This window comes from Salvelinus namaycush, chromosome 35, assembly GCF_016432855.1.
Source record: "Salvelinus namaycush isolate Seneca chromosome 35, SaNama_1.0, whole genome shotgun sequence".
NCBI lineage: Eukaryota > Metazoa > Chordata > Actinopteri > Salmoniformes > Salmonidae > Salvelinus > Salvelinus namaycush.
This window is the reverse complement of record NC_052341.1, coordinates 1,351,234-1,363,117: the sequence shown is the minus strand read 5'-3', so window position 1 is coordinate 1,363,117 and position 11,884 is coordinate 1,351,234. Positions and strand designations below refer to the sequence as shown.

Below are 11,884 nucleotides of genomic sequence, written 5' to 3'. Positions count from 1 at the left end.
CAGATTAAAGGATTGCTACATTTTAAACTTGTTGCATTGTTAAACCAATAATTCACTGGACAAGGGTCTCTCAGTCCATTCACTACGCAGTGTCGGCTTCCAACTGACACTTAGTTACTGTAGGCTTATGATGTCATGGATGGAGCAGGTAGGTCCTACCTATCGAAATAAGAGAGAGATCCTTCATCTTCACATGGCATATAATGTTTAGCCTACTAAGTATACTAAGGATAAAGTATGACCTGTAGGTTTAGAGTTCAGTTATAATATAAAGTCTGTTACCACTCATCATTAGTAGCCTACAATTTGAGATAGTCGGTTTCCCTGTCAGTTAAGCGCATGCAAAATTGTTGCGCAGAAACCACTTCAATTTAACACGACCGTTTGGGGAATAATTATTTTTTTTCTTCGGGAAAATAAGAAATAGCTGTTACCCAGTGTGTATCAAACTCTTCTGCTCTTGCGCCACTTTTTTAGTACATTCTTGTAGGGATTGGTAAGGGTTTTACATCAGATAAGTCCTTGCATGCGTTTTCACGTGAAAGAGCCTTTATAAGGAGTTCAGTCAAAACTCTGGCACTTTCAGACGCGAGAATAAACGTCGAGGAACTATCTGTAGTGTCCGACAATCATAGTGGCCATCAAAAATGGCAGCATACACATTACCGGAGGGATTCTCCGATTTTGACATGTTTGCATTCGGTTCAGCTCTTCTTGTTGGGGGTAAGTGAAATATTTTATGCCAAATTTTTTAAAGAAAAGCTGTTATTTGCGTTAGCGAAATGGCATCCAGATGGAGCTACGTGGGATTTTAAAGATACCTTAAAGGGACAGGTCTACTGATTTTAAAGTCGGTAAAAAAAATGTTTTTAATTGCCCGAGAATTGCTTTGAAGATTCTTTAAGTGATGACAGGAACTTAAAATCATGCAAAGATGTCACTGGAAGATGTGAATAATGCGCAAGGATTTGAAGATGTGGTTCTGTAAGGTTAAAATGTGAAATAGTGAAATAAAAGTCTGTGTAGTTAAAATTCAACAATATCTGACATTATAATATCCTATTCACATATAGGCTATATAATTTAACTGAAATGTTAAACGCCCATTTTTAGTCTGTGTCTTTCCCCATGATGATTTCTTTCTTTCTATGTGTCTTTTAGGTCTTGTTGGATTCTTCCTCAACGGCGTTTCAATATTGGCCTATATTAGCGTAAAGCAAATGCGAACTCCCAGTAATTTCCTTGTCTTTAACCTTGCTGTGGCTGACATTATGCTCAATACAACCGGCCTGATTGCTGCATACGCCAGCTTAACTTACAGGTATACATTATTATCCTTATCATACAGGTATACATTATTATCCTTATCTTACAGGTATACATTATTATCCTTATCTTACAGGTATACATTATTATCCTTATCATACAGGTATACATTATTATCCTTATCATACAGGTATACATTATTATCCTTATCTTACAGTTATACATTATTATCCTTATCTTACAGCTATACATTATTATCCTTATCTTACAGTTATACATTAGTATCCTTATCTTACAGGTATACATTATTATCCTTATCATACATTATTATCCTTATCTTACAGGTATACATTATTATCCTTATCTTACAGTTATACATTATTATCCTTATCATACAGGTATACATTATTATCCTTATCTTACAGGTATACATTATTATCCTTATCATACATTATTATCCTTATCATACAGGTATACATTATTATCCTTATCATACATTATTATCCTTATCATACAGGTATACATTATTATCCTTATCATACATTATTATCCTTATCTTACAGGTATACATTATTATCCTTATCTTACAGGTATACATTATTATCCTTATCTTACAGGTATAAATTATTACCCTTATCTTATAGGTATACATTATTATCCTTATCTTACAGGTATACATTATTATCCTTATCTTACAGGTATACATTATTACCCTTATCTTACAGGTATACATTATTATCCTTATCATACAGGTATACATTATTATCCTTATCTTACAGGTATACATTATTATCCTTATCTTACAGGTATACATTATTATCCTTATCGTACAGGTATACATTATTATCCTTATCATACATTATTATCCTTATCATACAGGTATACATTATTATCCTTATCATACATTATTATCCTTATCGTACAGGTATACATTATTATCCTTATCTTACAGGTATACATTATTATCCTTATCTTACAGGTATACATTATTATCCTTATCGTACAGGTATACATTATTATCCTTATCATACAGGTATACATTATTATCCTTATCTTACAGTTATACATTATTATCCTTATCTTACAGCTATACATTATTATCCTTATCTTACAGTTATACATTAGTATCCTTATCTTACAGGTATACATTATTATCCTTATCATACATTATTATCCTTATCTTACAGGTATACATTATTATCCTTATCTTACAGTTATACATTATTATCCTTATCATACAGGTATACATTATTATCCTTATCTTACAGGTATACATTATTATCCTTATCATACATTATTATCCTTATCATACAGGTATACATTATTATCCTTATCATACATTATTATCCTTATCATACAGGTATACATTATTATCCTTATCATACATTATTATCCTTATCTTACAGGTATACATTATTATCCTTATCTTACAGGTATACATTATTATCCTTATCTTACAGGTATAAATTATTACCCTTATCTTATAGGTATACATTATTATCCTTATCTTACAGGTATACATTATTATCCTTATCTTACAGGTATACATTATTACCCTTATCTTACAGGTATACATTATTATCCTTATCATACAGGTATACATTATTATCCTTATCTTACAGGTATACATTATTATCCTTATCTTACAGGTATACATTATTATCCTTATCGTACAGGTATACATTATTATCCTTATCATACATTATTATCCTTATCATACAGGTATACATTATTATCCTTATCATACATTATTATCCTTATCGTACAGGTATACATTATTATCCTTATCTTACAGGTATACATTATTATCCTTATCTTACAGGTATACATTATTATCCTTATCGTACAGGTATACATTATTATCCTTATCATACAGGTATACATTATTATCCTTATCTTACAGTTATACATTATTATCCTTATCTTACAGCTATACATTATTATCCTTATCTTACAGTTATACATTAGTATCCTTATCTTACAGGTATACATTATTATCCTTATCATACATTATTATCCTTATCTTACAGGTATACATTATTATCCTTATCTTACAGTTATACATTATTATCCTTATCATACAGGTATACATTATTATCCTTATCTTACAGGTATACATTATTATCCTTATCATACATTATTATCCTTATCATACAGGTATACATTATTATCCTTATCATACATTATTATCCTTATCATACAGGTATACATTATTATCCTTATCATACATTATTATCCTTATCTTACAGGTATACATTATTATCCTTATCTTACAGGTATACATTATTATCCTTATCTTACAGGTATAAATTATTACCCTTATCTTATAGGTATACATTATTATCCTTATCTTACAGGTATACATTATTATCCTTATCTTACAGGTATACATTATTACCCTTATCTTACAGGTATACATTATTATCCTTATCATACAGGTATACATTATTATCCTTATCTTACAGGTATACATTATTATCCTTATCTTACAGGTATACATTATTATCCTTATCGTACAGGTATACATTATTATCCTTATCATACATTATTATCCTTATCATACAGGTATACATTATTATCCTTATCATACATTATTATCCTTATCGTACAGGTATACATTATTATCCTTATCTTACAGGTATACATTATTATCCTTATCTTACAGGTATACATTATTATCCTTATCGTACAGGTATACATTATTATCCTTATCATACATTATTATCCTTATCATACAGGTATACATTATTATCCTTATCATACATTATTATCCTTATCGTACAGGTATACATTATTATCCTTATCTTACAGGTATACATTATTATCCTTATCTTACAGGTATACATTATTATCCTTATCTTACAGGTATACATTATTACCCTTATCTTACAGGTATACATTATTATCCTTATCTTACAGCTATACATTATTACCCTTATCATACATTATTATCCTTATCTTACAGGTATACATTATTATCCTTATCTTACAGGTATACATTATTATCCTTATCTTACAGGTATACATTATTATCCTAATCTTACAGGTATACATTATTACCCTTATCATACATTATTATCCTTATCTTACATGTATACATTATTATCCTTATCTTACAGGTATACATTATTATCCTTATCTTACAGGTATACATTATTACCCTTATCATACATTATTATCCTTATCTTACATGTATACATTATTATCCTTATCTTACAGGTATACATTATTATCCTTATCTTACAGGTATACATTATTATCCTTATCATACATTATTATCCTTATCATACAGGTATACATTATTACCCTTATCATACATTATTATCCTTATCTTACAGGTATACATTATTATCCTAATCTTACAGGTATACATTATTATCCTTATCATACATTATTATCCTTATCATACAGGTATACATTATTATCCTTATCATACATTATTATCCTTATCGTACAGGTATACATTATTATCCTTATCTTACAGGTATACATTATTATCCTTATCTTACAGGTATACATTATTATCCTTATCTTACAGGTATACATTATTACCCTTATCTTACAGGTATACATTATTATCCTTATCGTACAGGTATACATTATTATCCTTATCATACATTATTATCCTTATCTTACAGGTATACATTATTATCCTTATCTTACAGGTATACATTATTACCCTTATCTTACAGGTATACATTATTATCCTTATCTTACAGCTATACATTATTACCCTTATCTTACAGGTATACATTATTATCCTTATCATACAGGTATACATTATTATCCTTATCTTACAGGTATACATTATTATCCTTATCTTACAGGTATACATTATTATCCTTATCGTACAGGTATACATTATTATCCTTATCATACATTATTATCCTTATCGTACAGGTATACATTATTATCCTTATCGTACAGGTATACATTATTATCCTTATCTTACAGGTATACATTATTACCCTTATCTTACAGGTATACATTATTATCCTTATCTTACATTATTATCCTTATCATACAGGTATACATTATTATCCTTATCATACATTATTCTCCTTATCTTACAGGTATACATTATTACCCTTATCTTACAGGTATACATTATTATCCTTATCATACAGGTATACATTATTATCCTTATCTTACAGTTATACATTATTATCCTTATCTTACAGGTATACATTATTATCCTTATCATACAGGTATACATTATTATCCTAATCTTACAGTTATACATTATTATCCTTATCATACAGGTATACATTATTACCCTTATCTTACAGTTATACATTATTATCCTTATCTTACAGGTATACATTATTATCCTAATCTTACAGGTATACATTATTATCCTTATCATACATTATTATCCTTATCATACAGGTATACATTATTATCCTTATCATACATTATTATCCTTATCTTACAGGTATACATTATTATCCTTATCTTACAGGTATACATTATTATCCTTATCTTACAGGTATACATTATTATCCTTATCTTACAGGTATACATTGTTATCCTTATCTTACAGTTATACATTATTATCCTTATCTTACAGGTATACATTAGTATCCTTATCTTACAGGTATACATTGTTATCCTTATCTTACAGGTATACATTATTATCCTTATCTTACAGGTATACATTATTATCCTTATCTTACAGGTATACATTATTATCCTTATCTTACAGGTATACATTGTTATCCTTATCTTACAGGTATACATTATTATCCTTATCTTACAGGTATACATTATTATCCTTATCTTACAGGTATACATTGTTATCCTTATCTTACAGGTATACATTATTATCCTTATCTTACAGGTATACATTATTATCCTTATCTTACAGGTATACATTATTATAATTTGACTCTGCATTAATGCCTGTGGAGGTTTCCTAACTTATGTGTACAATAGTTGTTGTTAAAACGCTCTTATGCGTTGATCTAAAATTGGTTTACAGACAGGACATCAGAACAAATCATTCTAGAGAGGCATTCTAGTGAGGCAAATTTTTCATGTATATCTGAATAGCTATGATGGATAGATGCTATACTACACAAAGCTGTAATGTTGAACACTTGTTAGTGTGTGTGATCATGACTTTATAGTTCAACTGAATCGAACAACAAATCAAAGTAAGTGTATTTGGTTTAACAATTTGCTGCAAAATGAGTCACCGTGTTTACGTAGGAATGTAGCCATTCTGAAACTGGTTTATGCCCGATGGGATTAGAAACACTAAGGCTGAGTTTACACAGGCAGCCCAATTCTGATCTTTTGACAATAATTGGCCTTTCGATCAGATCAGATCTCTTGCCAATAATCGGACAAAAGATCAGAATTGAGCTGCCTGTGTAAACGCAGCCTAAATGTGCTCTTCTCTTGTCACCCTAGACACTGGCCCTGGGGTCAAGACGGATGTAACAACCACGCCTTCATAGGGATGACAGCAGTCCTGGCCTCTATCAGCTTCCTGGCTACCATCGCCTGGGACAGATATCACCAATATGTCACCAGTGGGTAGTATCCTACTGTACAGTTTGTATTCATGGCATTTCATATATCTTTATCTATATACATCTACAAAGCTACAAACATATTCTTGCAAATTCCAATAAATATGACAACATTATTTTGTTCCAGATCAGAAGCTGTTTTGGAGCACGGCCTGGACTTTTTCTATCATTATCTGGGGGTTGGCCATCTTCTGGGCGGCCGTCCCTCTGACTGGTTGGGGAGTTTATGACTTTGAGCCAATGAGGACGTGCTGCACTCTGGACTACACCAAAGGAGACAAGTAGGCTACATTTTAAAGTGGAACTGACAGCGTTTCATAATAATCATAATATCAGTCAAAAAATATCATATTCCCTGTTTATGCTACAAAACCAAACTTTATAAGAGGCTTTTAAAAATAGGTTGTATTTGACTCACCGTTCCGTGACGTACACTAAGGCGTTGTTGGCGTAATCTATGGATGCAGTTCAATGCATGATTCATATCATTCACCAATACAGTTCTTGCTAGTCCCCAAAAATATTACTATCAGGTTGTAAATCCCAGCTGGCCTGCTACACTGTTTTCTGCCTCCATTCGGGATGCACTGTTTCAGTTTCCATTACTAAATATTTTGGCTAGCATTATTTGTTGATCTTTACTGTTGTTGATGTAAATAGCTGAGGGAGAGAGAGCCTACCTCTTCGTGGTTGTTTGATCAATAGGACTGTAAAGTTCCCAGATGTAAGAGGACTCCCGTTGTATTGTCATATTTGCAGAAATCCATTTAGGTGTATTTTGTGGCTTTTGGAAAATGCTTTCTAATGATCTAAAGTCATGCTGTTTTAACTGCCTGTAAACACACAGTCCAGTTCAAAGTGAATGATGACAGGCCCTACTGTCTGTAAACACACAGTCCAGTTCATAGTGAATGATGACAGGCCCTACTGCCTGTAAACACACAGTCCAGTTCATAGTGAATGATGACAGGCCCTACTGTCTGTAAACACACAGTCCAGTTCATAGTGAATGATGACAGGCCCTACTGCCTGTAAACACACAGTCCAGTTCATAGTGAATGATGACAGGCCCTACTGCCTGTAAACACAAAGTCCAGTTCATAGTGAATGATGACAGGCCCTACTGCCTGTAAACACACAGTCCAGTTCATAGTGAATGATGACAGGCCCTACTGCCTGTAAACACACAGTCCAGTTCATAGTGAATGATGACAGGCCCTACTGCCTGTAAACACACAGTCCAGTTCATAGTGAATGATGACAGGCCCTACTGCCTGTAAACACACAGTCCAGTTCATAGTGAATGATGACAGGCCCTACTGCCTGTAAACACACAGTCCAGTTCATAGTGAATGATGACAGGCCCTACTGCCTGTAAACACACAGTCCAGTTCATAGTGAATGATGACAGGCCCTACTGTCTGTAAACACACAGTCCAGTTCATAGTGAATGATGACAGGCCCTACTGCCTGTAAACACACAGTCCAGTTCATAGTGAATGATGACAGGCCCTACTGCCTGTAAACACACAGTCCAGTTCATAGTGAATGATGACAGGCCCTACTGCCTGTAAACACACAGTCCAGTTCATAGTGAATGATGGCAGGTCCTACTGCCTGTAAACACACAGTCCAGTTCAAAGTGAATGATGACAGGCCCTACTGCCTGTAAACACACAGTCCAGTTCAAAGTGAATGATGACAGGCCCTACTGCCTGTAAACACACAGTCCAGTTCATAGTGAATGATGACAGGCCCTACTGCCTGTAAACACACAGTCTAGTTCAGAGTGAATGATGACAGGCCCTACTACCTGTAAACACACAGTCCAGTTCAAAGTGAATGATGGCAGGTCCTACTGCCTGTAAACACACAGTCCAGATCAAAGGGAATGATGGCAGGCCTGTGTGGCAAATGTACCTCTGATTGGCTTTGGTGCACCGGTCTGCATAGACTCCGGTCTTCAACGAAAAAGAGAGTTTTTATTTACTGCAGTGACTATTGATTGTCCAAACGCATGGATGCTTTCCCACTCTATATTGCTATAGAATTTTCACAAATGCCTTAATATACGTAATTCCCAAACATTCTAAGAATTTAGGAAAACGTGAAAATTACCATATCTAATTGCTCGCTTCACAGATTTTTTTAAAGTGTCTTGTTCTTCCTGGGGTTGTATATGAACAAATTATAATAAGATTTCATTTTGCTAAAATGCTGTCAATTCCACTATAAATTCACGTTTATATTTTGGTAATTTATCCAGAGCGACTTAGCCAGAAATGATACGCCATGTTCTCTCTCGTCTGTGGTTCAGGGAATTCCACCATCATGTTCTGTCTTGTCTGTGGTTCAGGGAATTCCACCATCGTGTACTCTTTTGTCTGTGGTTCAGGGAATTCCACCATCGTGTTCTCTCTTGTCTGTGGTTCAGGGAATTCCACCATCGTGTTCTCTCTCGTCTGTGGTTCAGGGAATTACACCATCGTGTTCTCTCTTGTCTGTGGTTCAGGGAATTACACCATCGTGTTCTCTCTCGTCTGTGGTTCAGGGAATTCCACCATCGTGTTCTCTCTTGTCTGTGGTTCAGGGAATTCCACCATCGTGTTCTCTATTGTCTGTGGTTCAGGGAATTACAGACCTCTAAAGGTCATTTTTATTGTAGCTCAACAACTCCCTCACGTTACCTATGCACATTTGTCGTTGATGTTTCACAAGATTTTTTTTTAAAGACAGTTTTGAAAAAAAAGCAGACTTCCAGAACTCATAAATACCCTTCTGTTTTAACCAGCTGTTGACATCACTGTTTGACTTTGTAAAATGTAAACAGTGGAATACAGAATCAGGGCTTTATTAAAACAATCAAACAGATTACCACAAAAGTAAGCTCTTTACCCTAGTTGAAAACATGCAGCATTTCACACACAGAGAGAGGACTGCTAGAAATGTGTAATGGATTGGATTATTCATTTCAGACAATAAATCAAAAACTTTCTAGCAATGTCTCCCACATACTAGGGTTCCAAAATTCTGGTAACACAATTCCCAGCTCTTCCAGAAATCCTGGAAGATTACGTATTTCCTGCTAATTCCCTCCTTATTTTGGGAATCCTCCAATCGCTATTTCTGGAACACCTGGTAATTTTGCAACCCAAGTCTGTGGATGTTTTTGGGTGGAAAATGACCAGAATTGAGCAACCCTAGACGTGTGAGAATGCCCCATTCATAGAGATGCACGGGATAATACAGTATGTCTTATGTCATTCTATGGTCCGTGTTCCTCTCCATTCAACAGGGACTACATCACCTATATGGGAGCCCTGACTGTCTTCTACCTTATCTTCCCTGCTTATGTCATGAAGTCCAACTACGACGCCATTTACGCATACTTCAAGAAGATCCACAAGCACAGGGTAAACCTTGGAACATTCTACCGTTTGAAGAACATTTGGAACGTGTTCTTTGGAACGTTGCAACACATTTTAACAACATCATTCATCTTTGACCTTTTGGGGAGAAAAACATACCTGTCATTATATTACAAAGTGACCTTTTGGAGAGAAAAACATACTTGTCATTATATTACAAAGTGATAAGCGTTTTTACATCCTGGTAAATGAACATCGGGAAAGATGTTCCGTGAACTTCAGATTACAAGATAATCCTGTAGACAATGTTTGCTGTAATTATTTCACCCTGCAATCATTTAAGTACGATGTCTAGAAGTTGTATGTGTGTACATAACAGTCATTATGTTCTGCTCTTTTATACATTTATATTATGCTGATATTTTGAGTCTCTGTTATTGTTGTCATAGTGTAACTCAAAAGTCACATTTCATATTCAATACAACTTTATTGACTGTCCCTGTTTTCCAGTGGAACACCAGCATACCACTGAGGGTTCTGTTGTTCTGCTGGGGACCCTATGAAGTCATGTGTATCTACGCCTGCTTTGACAACGCCAAACTGGTCTCTCCAAAGCTGAGAATGGTGAGCGGCTCTGCTTTGTCTTCGTTTTTTGAGAGCTTCTTCTTCTTCGGAGAGCTTCTTCTTCTTCGGAGAGCTTCTTCTTCGGAGAGCTTCTTCTTCTTCGGAGAGCTTCTTCTTCTTCGGAGAGCTTCTTCTTCTTCTTCTTTTGAGAGCTTCTTCTTCTTCGGAGAGCTTCTTCTTCTTCTTTTGAGAGCTTCTTCTAAGAGCTTCTTCTTCGTCTTTTGAGAGTTTCTTCTTCTTCTTTTGAGAGCTTCTTCTTTTGAGAGCTTCTTCCTTATTTTCTTTTTCTCTATTGTCTTTTTTTCTCTCTTCCTTTTCACTTTCTGTGCTTGATAATGCTTTAGTTAAATGAAATGTCAATGGAGAGGTTTGATTTAAATCCTTTTAACGAGAACATGTTTATTCATTTCGTAGTTGCTTCCTGTTTTGGCGAAAATGAACCCTATTTTCAACGCGTGTCTCTATTCCTTTGGGAACGAGTTCTACAGAGGAGGGGTATGGCAGTTCCTGACTGGCCAGAAGTTTACAGAGCCCGTCGTTGTCAAGTTAAAAGGAAGATAAAGGAAGTTCTTGTTAGTTACAGTCATATAATTAGAATGGTCAGAGTTTCTATGTCCATTCTACTCATTCTAATTCTATGGTTACAGTACCGTACAGGCCATAGAATTAGAATGTTCCATGTTCCATTCAACCATTCTAATTCTATGGTTACAGTACGGTACAAGCCATAGAATTAGAATGTTCCATGTTCCATTCTAATTCTATGGTTACAGTACCGTACAGGCCATAGAATTAGAATGTTCCATGTTCCATTCTACTCATTCTAATTCTATGGTTACAGTACCGTACAGGCCATAGAATTAGAATGTTCCATGTTCCATTCAACCAGTCTAATTTTTTGCTAAAGGCCATATTTAAACAACAACACCATCCTCATGCACTCTCATTGCAGTAGGTTTCACATTGGAAGAATGCTATCTGTACAAGGTTGTGAAGTCAATCTTAATTGTTTATTTAGTTGGTTTGAGAAACCATATGGCAATGTAGCTTGTCAGTAGCGATATGGTGACTGTCCATTCAAATAGACTT

At 34.2% G+C, this 11,884-nt stretch overlaps 1 protein-coding gene across 1 annotated transcript; it reads left to right on the top strand.

The window, feature by feature from the left end:
• Nucleotides 1-647: 647 nt before the first annotated feature.
• Nucleotides 648-11,356, top strand: LOC120029341 (RPE-retinal G protein-coupled receptor-like). Its single transcript, XM_038974575.1, has 7 exons — nucleotides 648-723; nucleotides 1,162-1,321; nucleotides 6,682-6,803; nucleotides 6,931-7,084; nucleotides 10,099-10,216; nucleotides 10,682-10,795; nucleotides 11,210-11,356. The coding sequence occupies exons 1-7, from the start codon at nucleotides 648-650 to the stop codon at nucleotides 11,354-11,356; spliced, it is 891 nt and encodes a 296-aa protein (XP_038830503.1).
• The last annotated feature ends 528 nt before the right edge of the window (nucleotides 11,357-11,884 follow it).